This window comes from Ursus maritimus, unplaced genomic scaffold, assembly GCF_017311325.1.
Source record: "Ursus maritimus isolate PB19 unplaced genomic scaffold, ASM1731132v1 scaffold_4, whole genome shotgun sequence".
Classification (NCBI taxonomy): domain Eukaryota; kingdom Metazoa; phylum Chordata; class Mammalia; order Carnivora; family Ursidae; genus Ursus; species Ursus maritimus.
The window spans coordinates 29,370,296-29,386,086 of NW_024426552.1; the positions used below are offsets into that span (position 1 = coordinate 29,370,296).

At 34.7% G+C, this 15,791-nt stretch overlaps 1 protein-coding gene across 1 annotated transcript in view; it reads left to right on the forward strand.

Annotated features, from left to right (window-relative positions):
* The window catches only part of ROBO2 (roundabout guidance receptor 2), a gene marked incomplete at its 5' end in the record, with an annotated part of 530,965 nt that overhangs the window by 369,709 nt on the left and 145,465 nt on the right, over window positions 1-15,791 (forward strand). Inside the window, one exon of the mRNA XM_040621098.1 lies at window positions 6,844-6,982. Coding sequence (XP_040477032.1) covers window positions 6,844-6,982 — 139 coding nt within the window. The remainder of the gene's footprint in view (window positions 1-6,843; window positions 6,983-15,791) is intronic.

Here is a 15,791-nt window from a genome sequence, read left to right on the forward strand (position 1 = left end):
CTTTCTTTCTTTCTTTCTTTCTTTCTTTCTTTCTTTCTTTCTTTCTTTCTGGCTTGCTTGCTTGCTTGCTTTTTTCTCTTTTTAGTTGTTTCAATACTATGCCTTGGTTTGGCACTTCTTTCTTTTACTGGCTGGACACTTGATGAGCAATTGTAATCTAAAAACTCTCTGTCTAAACAATCAGGGAGTTATACTCTCCCATCTTTTTTATTCAGTTTATATGTCAAACATGTATTTGTTAATATGATGTTAAACCACCCAGGTCTTTCTTTTCTTTCATTCTTCCTTGTTTATAATATTCTGTTCTTGTTTCATAGATAGCTTAAACTTTCTTGCATCTTAGGATTTTACTAACCCTTTTCTTAAATAAAATTTCCTTGTGATCTTCCTGCTTTTATTTCTTCTGACTTCTTCCCCACCCCTTTCCCTACATTGTTCTATCTTTTATCTTTTACACTGGAGGCTTTCTTCAAATGGCAAGTGATCTATTGTTGTTCATTCATATTTGATTGCTATTCACTAAAAAGACTATTAGAATCTCTGTGTCAATTGATGGCTTTCATGGTAGGGTAATCAAATTGGGAAGTAGCCATTTCATTGGAGATGAGTACAGAGGGTGGGGCTGGTGATGTTGATTTTTAGTTATTAGAGGAAAGATTATAGGCGGTGGCCTGAGTGTAGTTGAGATACTGGGAGACAAAGCTGTGAGAGAAGAGATCTTAGTACTACACCTTAGGAAATGTCTTAAGTTTTATTGATAAAACTTGTGACTTTATTGATAAACCTGTGGCTTTCATGTAAGAATTCCAAATATAAGGCATCATTAAAATCAAGATTGAGAGCAATACAATTCTTTTAAATAATATTTACTTGCAAACTTTAGAACTGCAAAGTATTTTTTATTCATTCCCTCATTTAACAAACATCAATTGAGCACCTCCTATGTGCCAAGCCTTGTTTAAGTGTTTAATAAAGTAGTAAGATGAACAGACATGTACCCTGCTCTCGGCAGACCTTTTGCATCACGGTATCAGCAATAACATGAACCTTTGCCTGTAAAATGTGGTGAGAGAAGCATTTTCCCTTCTGAAAACATTTACCTATGTTTGTCTTTGCTTCACAGGATGATTTCTCTCAGACAAAGAAAATTCTTGGCAAGAAAATAAATTAATGCAGCCAGGATTTATTTAATCACATTCAGACAGACTGATCATTATCATCCAGTCTGTTTTGGAAGGGCACAATAATTCACATTCAATGGCTATCATAACCCCGTCCTCTCACGCGTGCCCAGTTAAATAAAAAGAGACATACTAAGGCTAACCATCTGACTTCCCAATTTAATAGACACCATAGGGTGGCGAGTACTTCTGGGTCACCTGAAGTTAAAGATAAGGTTTACAAGCACTGGTTAGCTCTACTGTCCTTTTATTGCATAGCTTTGGTCTTGCAGGACTTAAAGGACTCTACCTATGTAATTATTGCTGCAACACCACTTTCATAATGTCACACAAAGTTTATTTTAAAAATTGTTAAGATGATCCTGGTAATAGCTGTCATGACACAGCCATTGCCAATTTTATAGCCATAGTCAAGGACTGCCTGCAGTTGAGAAATTTGTTCACTGGGGATTTAATTTCCTTCATTGTCGCATGTAAATAAGAAATGTTAGAGATATTATGCAACCACATTTCAGACTTATCGTATTTTGCATGAAAGTGAACATTTTGTTTTCTGAACATTATTGACATAACGATAGTGAGACTTGGCATTTGATTTTATTACAGCCACACACGGAGTTGGATTTTCCAGAATATGCCAATTTGAAACTAAATTGACCTGACTACTTGAAAGCTGTACTTTTCATAGTACCACATTGCCAAACAACACTACTGTCTCAAGAGAGATTAACCTTGTAAGCAAGTTATGCAGGTGATTCAAATCCAGTTAATCTCACATTAAAAAAAATGTTAATTGCATTGGCAAAGACATTGCCTCTGATCACTCCATGGCTATATAATTAGGGATCAGGCCATTCAGAGGGACTCTAATCTAATTGATAAGCAGTCGGAAAACAGCCCTTGAGATTTCTCCCCCTTATTTTCAATATGTGATCGGACATAAGGTGGTAACATGGAAAAATCAGTGACCTTATTTTACATGCCTCAAAATTAAGTTTGCTCATGATTTAGTAGTTCAGGATGTTTTCATACATATTTATTTTAATTGTGCAAAGCTTCATGGGGTACAAACTCCATGAGCATTAATGGGTATTGAATGTGATTACTTATCAACTTACTTTCTAATCCTTATAACTTTACATTTATTTGCAGATGATTTTGACAGAAAACAGTAAACCCCAAGACATTTCCTTGTAATTATGTGTCTGAAAGGGGCATGGCTATATGTTTGGCTTATGGTGATAGTAGCCACTGCAGTGACAAAGCCTTCAAAAATCCATTTTCTACCCGGACAACTTCTTTAGTCTTTAATATTCATGTTTCTGGTTCTCAGATTTTCTGGAAATAAAGTCTAGTTAAGGAAACTGGAAAATAATTCTTACAAAAAAAGTATTTCCATTTAAATAAATGTTAGGCAAACCTAGTTTTTAACATAGTGTTTTTTTGTAGGTGGTTAAAATTGAGGTAGAAAGTGATTTTAGTATAATTAGCAGAAAACAATTGGAATAATGAATAATACAATTTAGAGATAATTACTGTAATGGGTGCTATGGAAATTCCCAGAATAACACTTTAAAAGTTGTGACCAAACTCTAATATATTAGTACATGTCTGTGTCACTTTGTTGGAAGGTACAACCAAAGATACTCCAGTATAAAACCCATCTTGATGTGCCCTCTATGTGCAAATGACTTTTATCTGGCTTATTCTTTGCGTTGTCTTTTCTTTTTTTCTTTCCTATCAATTGAATTACATTTTCCATCATGAGCCAGTGTCAGGCTTCCAAAAATTCTATACCACATACTCTCCTGTGGTTATCTAGTTGCTAGGCAACTAGACTCTGCTTGAGGGCAGAAGGGAAAAGTGGAAGTTCATTGTGAAGTTGTCCACCCCTGCTGAGTTCATCAGAACAGCAGCAGGGGATCCTATATCTTCCTTCTTCTTGAAATTATAAATTAGGTGCTTCCACGTGTCTCCATACAAAACGGTGGGGCTTAGGACACATATGATAGCCAAAAAACCCTCAAGGATCCTGATGGTGTCCCCCAGATGAAGAGACAACTTTGCTTTTAGTAACTTTGATTTTGTAACAAGTCTAATGTAAAGTTTAACCTTTGGATTGACTATATTCATATGTTGCAATTTTGTGACAGGTAACATGCTAAGGGAAGCATATAAAAACGGCCTGAAAATATTTATGTGTGTTTTAATGGAACTGGTCTCACATACTGTTATACAATTTACTTTATAGTTAGTATCATGTCATGAAAATTTTCCATGTTAGATAGATGATAGACATATAGAGATAACTTTATCATTCCAATGACTTACTAGTTTTGCAATGTATGAATCTGCTACAATTTTTCATACAAGCACCCATTTTCCAGTACTACAAGTGTTGCTACAATGATCCTATGTAGTTCTTTTTTTGTTGCAATGATCAATTATCAAAATTATTATTCTGTTCTCCAATATTCATACTTCCTTTCTTTTTCTTATTGATCATTAATGTTGGCATGTCCATCTTATTCCTGATCTTAGTAGGCATGATTTTAGCATTATACTTTTAAAAAAAGAAGTTTTGCATTTAATTTCTGAACAAATATCTTCCCCGTGCTTAAGAAGTTTCTTTCGATTCCTTTTTTATTAATTTTTTTAAATCCAAGAGCTTTTCTAAATCTACAGATACAATCATACTTCCTTTTTTATTTTTTCCCTCCTATTATGTAAGTAGCCTCCTTTATCTTCTTAATTAAGAATGCATTTAACTTCACATAACAGAAACCTGACCACAATGGCATAAGCATAAGGTGTTCATTTTTCTCATGTCTACCACTTTCTGTGATTAAAGAATCTACACACACATACACACACACATCCCATATTCATTCTTTACCTGCCAATCTGTTCCAATTTGCTAAATAGAAATGAGGATCTTTCTAGACTTGTCTTCTTCAACCTCCACATCTGATTGATCACTCAGTTCTGATCTCTCTTCATTCTGTGCCCCTTTCCATATCCATAGAACCACTGTATCAGTCGAAGCTGAAATAATTTCTTACGAAAACCATTTGACCTAATTGACTACTTCGCGTTTCTCTTCTAGGTCACCTTTCACCGATCTGCCAACACAGTCTTTTCCACGTGTGATTTAAAATGTTGCTTCTTTATTTAAAAATCCGCAGCAGCTCCCTTTCTCTCTCAGGGCAGAGTTCATATTCCTTGAAACGGCCTATAAGGCCCTTCAAGGTCTTGCCATTCCCTATCTGACTAGCTTCATCTCCCACCACTTTCCTGATGAAACCAAGCTGCTGGTTATTCACCAGCTACCAGACTCAAAGCCTGACATAGGAAAAGCTGTGTTAACAAGTGCTGAATGAATGAGCGGATGAGGGAGTAACTTCTCTCCATACACTAGGTTGTAGCACAACACACCCATTAAAATCAGAGTGCGCGGGAAGAGTCTACTGACAGATGATTTCTCAATCTCGAGCCATATTAGCAGTAGCTTAGCTCTCTTTTAGCATTGGGTTATTGCAGCTTTTAGGTGAATTGGATGAACATCCCCAAGTGATTGGAAAGAAAAAGTTAATCCTGCCTTCTGTGCTAATGATTCATTTTTGCTATTAGCATTCCAAGCACTCGCATGGAGTTACTGTACTGCTGCTGTTGTCTATTTGCTCCAGAAACAATAGCTCAGTATCAACCAACCAGTGCTAAAAATAGTTGTTTGGCGCACATAGTGTCCAGAGTTCAAAAGGATAATTAAATCAGGGCACCTGGGTGGCTCAGTCGGTTGAGGAACTGACTCTTGATTTTGTCTCAGGTCATGATCTCGGGGTTATGTGGTCGAGCCCCGCGTCAGTCTCCGTGCTCAGTGCAGAGTCTGCTTGTCCCTCTCCCTCTGCTCCTCCCCCACTCGTGCTCTCCTCTCTCTCTCTTAAATAAATAAAATCTTAAAAAAAAAAGGATAATACTAAATCATTCCATTCAACATGTGGATTTGCTCTACTGTCTTTGGGAGAAGGGGCACTTAGCTGCTAATTGATTGACTACCTAAAATCTTCAGGAGCAACCTTTTTTTTCCTTCCAAGTTTTTATGGATTATTTCTAAATTCTGTGTTTTAAAAAGCTCTCCATGAAAAGTTCTATTTGCCTGTTTTACAGCTTGGGATTTTGAGGTGTCAGAGTGCAGCTATGTAAGCATATGCAAGTTGCTATTTTAGAGAAAATTTTGATCCGTACTGTCAACTTCACTGTGAGAGATGGAGTTGTCTTCCTTCTGAATGCCAATGATTGTTGACTTTACTACAATGCGTTTCTTGCAACTTACACATATATTTTATAAATATAGATCTTTATTTAGACAATAAAATTACATACTTCCATCCTATACTCTTAATATATGCTATTTGAAGTGATTTTTTTTTTAAGATTTCTTGCTATATATGTTTCAGTTTTGTGCCACTTGTTTGACATTTTTAAATTGGATTTGAAGCTAAAGTCTTAAGTGACTAAATATGGCCATATGGCCAGATAAATTGTGTCAAATCCCAATGGATTTCATCTTTCTTTTCCTTGACTTCTCTTTCTACTTCAGTAAGCACTATTGCACTGCCTATAATTTGGAGACATGTGCTAATAAAAACTTAACTGGTAATGTTTCCTGTATCAGACCATTATCAAAAAGGGAAGAAACTAGATAAGAACTTAAAGTGCTTGTCATAAAAGTACTATTTGTTTTATATTTCTCTTAGATGGTAAGATTTTTATGGACAGGGATTGATTGTTTTCCTAGTGTTATGTAGAGGGGTGCTGAAATGCAGAGTAAGGGGATAGATAGGTGCAAAGTAACAACAACGAAAATACATGATGGGAAAATTAAAACAGAATACTAGAGAAATAAACGTAAAAGTTAGGTAAAGAAAAAATCTGGAATGCTGAGAAGATAATTGGAAGTGGCCCTAGAAAATTATATATGACAGTAGTTTACAATAATTCATAATAACAGTATTTTTTACTTAAGAAAAAAATCAGATTGACAGCTTTTTTATTTAAGAAAAAATAAATCAGATAGGGAGCTTTCCGTACATGAAGTGAAAACATTCACGAAAGTATTGGGTCCTTGTGAAATGATAGCCTATGTGGAACAATTTAGATAACACTGTTGTGTGAGAGCACAACTTTTTGTTTGTTTCCTCTAGCATTCTTTTGTTTTTAAGTTTTTATTTTAACTCCAGTTCAGTTAATGCTAGCATTCTTGATGGAGAATTAAAATTAGTTTCCTCTTTGATATTTTCCATCGGTTTCTAGTTTTAATTTTCCCACTCAGCCATTGTGATAGATTAGTCATTTTTATCTGTTTCCTTCTTTCTGTGGAATACAGTGTTCAGATTTTAATGATAGGATTTACATGATTTAGCTCAGGAATTCATTGAAAAATCAATTTAATATTTTCCAAAAGATTGTATAGTGTTATATACAAATTGTAGCTCCTTCTGTGTTCCAAAATATTTTATTTCATTCAATTACATGGGATTCATAACATCTTATCAAGACATAGTTGCGATACAGATTTATGTTTTTTCTTTAACGTACTTAAAACGTGCACAACATTCATTTCATTTTACCATTGTTGCTTTTTTTTTTTTTTCTTCCTAAGAACGACCCACATTTCTCAGGAGGCCAATTAACCAGGTGGTGCTGGAAGAAGAAGCTGTAGAATTTCGTTGTCAGGTCCAGGGAGATCCTCAACCAACTGTGCGATGGAAAAAGGATGATGCAGACTTGCCAAGGGGAAGGTAAGAACATCATATGGGTGGAAAATTGTTAGATAACCATTGAATAATTAGGAAAAAAATAGACATCCTGATTGTACCACCAGACACTCATATCTCAGTGTATTATTTCCACATACACAATTTTTACATATGTAAGCCAAGTAGCTGCTGTTTAATATACTGAACTCCTCCACGCTTTTAATGTCACTCTTTCATTGAATTTTCACATAAATGCCCAATCCTCCATTCCATCTACTATCTCCAAATATCAAAGATTCCTGAGGTGGGACCTTCCAGGTCTGCCATTCTGCTCCTGGTGAACTCTTAGCTACCTAGCCTCATTGCCTCCGACTCCTGCTCTGTTGCCGTGATACTTCCCCACACACTGGATACCGTCTGCCTTCCTTTCTTGTCCAGAGCATCACTAAGCAAAGGCTGCTGCGTGTAGCAGACTTTAAGGTCTGGAGTAAACTAGAAGTTTCGTGCAACACAATACTGAAAAGGCAGCGGATACTTGACATCACTATCCACACAGAAATTTGTCATTTAGGGACTACCTGTCACTTTTTCAATCTCCATCTCTTCATGGACATTTTTCCTCTGTCTCTTTTCTATTCTTCCTATCACCAAACCCCCACCCAGTCAGTCAACTCTCTAGGGGAAGTCCAAAAATGTTTATCATCCTTTTATAAAAATATTTAACTTTTTTATTGTCTAAATCTTTCCAAGACTGTGCCCTTTATGACCAAATGAATCATTCAAGTGTTTTTTTTATATATAATGAGCAAGTCTAGCTTTTTTTAAAAAAAGATTTTATATATTTTTTAACACAGAGAGAGAGAGAGAGAGAAAGAGAGGGAGAGCAGGAGCAGGGTGAGGGGCAGAGGGAGAAGAAGGGCTCGATCCCAGGACCCTGGAATCATGACGTCTAGATTTAAGATTTGTTTTGTCTTCCTCCTAGTCTTACCTTCTGAAACTATAGCCATCACACCTACTACAATCATCATCAGCATAAAATTTCACATGCTGCCTTTTTAGTAATTTTTTTCTAAAAACAAAAAAAGAAATTAGGTTTCATTCAACTGACTGAAATTAAACATGCTTTCACAGACATCAGTTGCCTTTTATCTGCTCTCACCAGCAACCGCTATGGATGCTTTACTAAATGTATGCATTCATTTCAAAATTTTGATTTATTTATCCCTAACCATCTGATACTATATTTTCTAAAGTTATATAATCAACAGCACTGCCCTGAAATGGACCAAACATTTTAAATAGTCAGTGAGAGGTTCTTTGCAATTTATAGGAATAAAACAAGTGAAACTTCTAATTTGGTTAGTTTTTCAGCCTAAATAATAGGGAAAGTCACCTCTTTGTTTCCTTCATCACATTGCTGTTAGAGATCTAGACTTAAAGGAGTGTTGTTACAGAAGTTTGTGAATGTGAGGTTCCTCAAGTCTTTTCAGTGGAGAAGCAGGTTAATAAGCATGAAGAGTTTATGGAGCTGAGTTATTAGTGTCTATTCTCTATGTGTAGTCAATAATTTTCCTCAAGTTTGAGGGCGCTTAATGTGTAATTTTAAAATGTTGATGTAAGATTGAGAGATGAATTATGTAGTAAAATTTGGCCTACTGTAGACAAAAGTTAATTTTCAATTACTGGGAGTAAATAGCCTTGTCCATTTTTTTTTTAAAGACTTTATTTAATTATTTGAGAGAAACAGAGAGAGAGAGAGCATGAGCAGGGGCAGGGGCAGAAGGAGAGGGAGAAGCAGATTCCCCGATGAGCAGGGAGCCAGACGGCTGGCTAGATCCCAGGATCCCGGGATCATAACCTGAGCCAAAGGCAGATGCTTAGCCGACTGAACCACTCAGGCGCCCCAGCCTTGTCCAGTTTTTAAAAACAAACAACTTTTATTTTGGAATATTTTTGGCTTTATAGAAAAGATAGTACAGAGAATACCCATATACCTGATACTCAGTTTCCCCTATTGTTATTAACATCTTACATTATGATGAAACATTTGCCATTTCTAATGAACAAATGCTAATGCATAATGATTAAAGTTTATATATTCTTTTGATTTCACCAGGTTTTCCATTAATGTCTTCCTTCTGCTCCAGGATCCAATCTAGGGTATTTATTTAGTTGGGATATTATAGAATATTGCATTTACTTGTCACGTATCCCCAGTGTTCTCTAGTATGACAGTCCTCAATCTTTCATTGTTTCTATGACCTTGACAGTGTTAAGGGGTACTGGCCAGATAGCCTATAGAATGTTCCCCAAACTTGAATTTGTTTCATGTTTTCTCATGATTAGACTGGATTTGTGGGGTGTGAGAATTGTGAGAATGCCCTTTTGTTACATGATATCGGGGGTTTACATGATCCACATAACATCCCTCATAATCCTGCCATTTTTAATCATTTAACAAGATCCAGTTCACAAAAGTTTCAAAAATAAAAAGTTGTAAGAGTGTGTTGCATTTTAATGGGTCTATGTCTTTGAATTAAGGTAAAATAAAACTTAATCAATCCCAGTTTGATTTGTTCCCAGATTTCTCTAGGTGTTAGATCATAAGCCTGACACCTTTAGTTGCTACAATATTCCCCAGTCTTACCAAATTCATTTGCTTCAGAGTTCAAATAATAAAACTCAAAGAAAAGTATGAATATTACATGTTTAGAATGGAAGATAGAAAGGCTCTAAAGACAAGGTTGAAATTTTGAGAAATCTTACCTCCACTAACTTTCCTTAAAACATTGTGATAGGTTTCCGGCCTCTTTATTTTTCTATTACTGGCATGATCCTACTACAGTGCTTTGTGTGACCAGCTAAATATTTTTAAAGTATTAAGCAAATGGAAATGCTGTGTAAGCTTTAAACTGTATGTTAGAAAGGCTTAAAGTAAGGATCAGTGCAGTATAGAAATTGAGGTCAATATTTTTATCATGATAGAAGCCATGTACTTTTTCTCGAATTCTCAATCGTTAAATGGTATTTCAAAGAAGCTTATTCATTCTTAGATTTGTATGCATTAGCATAAGCTCCACTTATGCATAATGAGGGGGAAATAGACCTCTTTACTTGGTGAGGAATAACAGTAATGACTTTTAACCAACCATAGCCTAAATCAACAACATTGATTCTATTACATTATTTAAGTCTCAGACTAGGGAGATGGCCATTGTTCTTGTGTAAGCAATTGTGTGAAGTGGTGTGGAGGATGACATTTCTTTGGCTTAACGTTTAATGCAATTTGAATAAGGTTTGTGTCGTGGTTCATGCTTAACACATTTATAGTAAAGCTTTGTAGGGCAGCTGCATAGCCTGTAATTACTGTGTAAGTAATATGTGACTATTTTTCTTTCGGAGACAAGAAAAGCTTTTCAATTCAAGTTTAACTTTATGAAATGCTGTGATAGCTGTTTAAACCTTCGACACAGAAGAAGATATCGGTGCCAAACTTTCAGTAACCAGAGATGAATTAAGGGCGTATTTTTTTTGGCCTTTACTGTGAAAATATTTTTTTTAGTGGTACTCATATACCTCTTTCTTTGTTTTAGCCTTTAAACTCCTGACCTTTCTCAGTAACTATCTTTAATAAAATTAAAATATACCCTTGGTGAGTTGTATTAAAGACATTTTTTGATTAGATGAGTGTTTTGGTGAGGTGGGAAAAGTAGCAATTCCTAAGGCTAGCAATAACCCTAAGTCCCAACCAGGGAAAAGTTGTTTATTTGGCTATTTTCCATATAACAAAGGGACAAAATAGAAAGGAGCCTTCACCTTATTACATGCTACTGTCAGAATGTTAATTGCTTGTAGAAACTTCTGAAGATGCTACTATTTCACAATTGAAGGTTTTAGGAAGAAAAAAGAAGTCACCACTTTTGTTTGCAACTCTGTCAAGTATCAATATCTTTTTTCCACAGGGTCTCAGTATATGTATGCTCAAATAAATAAACATCGACTCATCTGTTAGGGACAAGAATTTTACACACCAATATAACAATAAAGTGGGTAGAGGGAATAAAATGAGATAAGAGGAAAGAGGGTTACGATTTTATTGTTTGTAATGATTACTTTTTTTAAACACAGGTTTTTTTTAAAGCATAATTTAAGTTGTAAAAGATACACTTTTGGAATCACCTATATTTATTAAGTGCCTACTATATTTATAACGCTCACTGATAGTCTATTAAAAAAAACTCATTTTAAGCAAGATAAATATACCGTTATTGTTTGTTTTATTTTTTATGCTAACCAGATTGGGTGATGTGGAAAAGTATTTACATACACAATACATTAAAGAAAGTCAAGACTAAAGTAATCCTAGTTTGTTCCTTGGGTACCACATCTTTTTAATCAGGCAAACCTAGAGCTTTTTGCTAATTAATACTCTTTTGATGACTAGTGCCTTCAGCACGTTTTTCCACAAAGTGTTTCATGTGATAAAAGTTGCCAGTATTTATAAAACTAAAATGATGTTTCATCTTCTGCTGTGTTCCATTTAACCATATGGAGAGTGCATATTTTTTACATCAAAATACAAATACATATATATGTAATATACATATGTGTCCTGAAGCTCTATGAAAATTCCATGTAGTAATGTGAGACAGAAAATAATAAATTTACAATGAAACAAATAGAAATTAAATTAAAATACAGCAACACTACAGTATTCTGTTCAATCTAATAATGGTGAGGAGAATAAAAATATCCCTTCTCAGAAATTAGTTAAGGAGGAGTGCGATTAATCTAATTGTAATTTCTTATCTGGGCCTGTCAGTACAGATTGTGTCTCAGTTAATTATTGGCAGTCTTTTAAAGAATTGCAAACAGGAGATTTAACATCCTTCATCATTCATATAATTTTGTTGTATCACCATATAGTTAGCTCCATGATTTTTTTAATTTCATTTTTATTTATTTTCTAAACCAACTCTAAAATGACACTAACTTTCTTAATAAAGATCTAGAGTACAGAAAGGAATGTTCATAATAGCTTGTCAGAGCAAAAAGGAAATAAAATATGCCATTTACATTCTTATGTATGCCTGCAAATTCTAAATGCGGTTGATGGCTTGCACATAGTGGATATAATTCATGAATATTTCATAAAAATAGAAAAAGGACTAGAGAATAAGAGTTGCAAGATATATGGTGCAAAATTCTATCAATTTTCTTGAAGCCACTGACAAATTCCTTTTTCTAAAGTGCAAGTCTATTTTAAGAGAGATTTTTTAGAGTTCTTAGTTCCATGAAATGTGAGATTCACATAAATACATGAATCCTTAAGAAAAGAAACTGAATAGAACCACTTATAATCCCCCCCCCCTTTTTTTTTTTTTTGGTAGCATTTTTACACTAAGTGGCTCTTTTCACTTAGTGCTGGAAAATGTTCTTATATTAATTGTTTTGAAGCTCCATTGTTTAGAGCGTGTGCTTCTGGGATGCAGAGATGCTGAAAAGGTGCTCTGACACCCTGCTGAGGAGATAGGCCTTCTTCACAGACACTGTGTGCTTCAAGGACATGTGGTAATTTGGGCTCCTGATAAATAACCATGCTGATTAGGTAGGCTGGTCAAGATTGGTCAATTAACTTTTTTTTTTTTTTTAAAGAAGGAAAAGAACTGAGAGCAGGAGAAAAGCAATGTATATAAAACATGGTATGTGACATCTGAAAAGTGGATTGGTCCCTAAGGTTCAGAAATACAAAGAAAAGTATAAATGAATTACTCTATGATTTTTCAGCTATCCAGATGACTCAGCCATTTCTGTCTGGAAAAAAAATTAGAACGACATGCACAATTACTGTGAGATCTTTTAATATAGCTACAAATAGTATGAAGAATGTTTTGGCTATCTCCAGAGATGTTAGACTTTGGGCTTGCTCTGACACTGTTCAATCATTTATCTGTTTAGTTATACCCCTATGTTCTAGAAATGGTGTTTGACAGATTTCTCTACCATTAACTAGGAGTATGACTTTGAAGAAGCTATTTAAACTCCGTGTTTTACAACCCAAAGATACAGACCAGGAAAGCAGTGGAACTAATGACTAACCTACACTTTCATTCTTACAGGATGAATAATTATGCCATCCATTCTAACTCAAAGGGTTATTAAAATTATATAAGTAATTCAAAGCACTGTATATACTGTACCACGGATACACATAACAAGTGCTCCAGTTTTATAAATTCAGCTGATTGGTGGCATTTGTTAGTTATATAGCAAACTATAAGAGAAATATAGTGAAGGTGAAAAACATAGAGTATGTAATTTCTATGGATATTCTTTCTTTGGGCAATTTCTATAGAAACACATAAAATCCTATTGATTTAATAAATATAACTTTTGCCTTTAAATCATATAGATTTATTTATAAATTTTGCCAGCCAGTTTACCAAGCTTGAAAGTTACCACCTCTGGAAGATTGTGTATTGTCCAGGTATTTTATCGTAGCCCCAGTTCAATAAGATACCTGGGTTGGGACTTTCAAATTTCACACATTATATCATTTGTCAGCTCATAATAAGAAAACCGTCACTTTTGTGAGAAGATTATGAAACAATAAAAGCAAGTATATTTGAAGAACGTACTATTTGTCACACACTTTTGCATGTTAATTACGTTATTTTCAATATTGTTCTAGTGTAATGCAAGTCCCCATTTGAGGGATATAGAAATAGAAGCTTAACTAACTTGCTTCCAAAGTCACACATTTATACATGTTAGGGCCAGGACTTAATTTAGAATCTGTCCAGCATAAAATATTTTAAACTAATGGGCTTCGTAATTGTGTGATTATTAATTATTTATTGACTTGAGCCACTTAGAAATTTTATATTTAGATCAAATTTTAGATAATCAGTTAGAAACACTACATTACGAATAACTTTATAGGAACACCATATAGCATTAATGTAAAGGGTAATTTTTAGACCAATTTCATAAACCACACATAAAGTGTCTTAGTGTTTTGAAAATCTAACTTTGGACCAGGTCAAAGTTACTTTGTTGGAAGTTGAAGATATAAATTTTGTTTACAAACAGAATTAATTAGCAACTTTCAGAGGGATGCCAAAATGGTACTTTCTCTGTGTTTTCATCAAATAGGTGCTAATAGTTGCTGTTAACACAAAACTAATTGCCACTTAAGTTGAGGAGTGCAAGTTGCCCCATCCTGTGACCACATTGGCCCATCTGTTGAGAATCTCAGTTCAGGAACAATACAGGAACTGGCATCCAATTTGGGCTCTGGCCAGTGGTCAACTAACAAGCTGAGACACACTTGGAATATGAAATGCCTTGAAGTCAAAGATGTCCATTAACTGGCAGCTCTTGTGTTGTGTCGAGGCAGAGCCAAGACCAGGTGCCAGTTTACAGAGCAAAAGGATCCCCCTGAGTGCCACCTGTCATTGACATGTGGGTGTTGTCCAACATAGGAGACACAGCAGGTTTGTTTCATCCATAAAAGTGTAGCATGTTAGAGAATTCACTAGACAAGGGTCAGGACTAGGGCAACATCTTCCTTAGCCCAAACTATAGGACAAGTCAAAGACTTACCAAGACATAGCCACTGTGTCAAGCCACAGGTGGATATATTGGATATTTACCATTGGAGACACACTTTCTAGTACCTAGATTCTTACCTTAACTGTAAACAAAATATAAAAAGGAGAAAATTCTTTAACTGACTATATTAACACACGTCCTTGCCTTCTATGACAATTGGTGGTTAAAATCACTTAGATGATTTTTAATCACCCAGGGGGTTATCTTAAGATGCACTTCTGTTTGATTTTTGCTGTTGTTGTTCTTAATAAGTTGTATTGGAATGTGGGCCTACAAGGTAAAGTCAAATTTAGGAGATTAACAATCTTATCCCAGCTCTGCCAAAATGCATCATGCTGTTTTAAATAATTTACAAAATACATTGAGTACCAGAGTCCACATCTGCAGAACGTGTAAGTTGGATTGGATGGCTTCTGTGCCTTTAAATTCTGAAATGGTAGGGTTCTTTGAATGGCAATAACTCAGAACATTTTAACAAGTATGCTAACACATTTTTATAGGAGGAAAAAATCCAGAAATTTAAAATGGGTGGGCCTAAAGAGGAAAAGGAAAAGTACCCATGTACCCATATATCACTGACATCTACTTTTTATGTTTTGCATATATCCTGTCAGATTTTTATGCATATATGGGCATATTTTAAAATTCAAAATTGCCTTTGACTTTAAATGCTTATTTAGGTTTTTATGGGAAAAGTCTAGTATTGATTCAAAAGACTTGTTTTTTAATGCATTTTCCTTTTCTGTAAATGTAATGTTAATAAATTATACTTATATTGTGCTTACTCTGTACCAGACCTACACTAGGTGTTTTACATTAATACATTTATTCTTATGACAACCTTATGATATAAAATCTATTATTATTTCCATATTACAAATAAAAAAATGAGACACAAAGAGATTAAGTATGACAAAGTTAGTCATCTAGTAAGGGATCTAGGATGTCTGGCTCCAAGGACACACTCTTGACCACCAGCCAGAGGTTCTGGGTGGAAACAATGTTTTTCCATTCTCCATTTGGGGTTTAAGATCAGGAAAAGGCAGCTTAGTAGATGCTTACCTATCAGATGGTCACAAAATACATCAGTGTAATGAAGTACATCTAGATGATTTTATAACCTTTATCATAATGTCACTTTCAGTAATGTATAATATATCATATTAAATAAGTATGCATGATTTTAAAAATTATCATTACTTCCCACTGCCCAGTGAAACAAAGTTTAAAATAATTA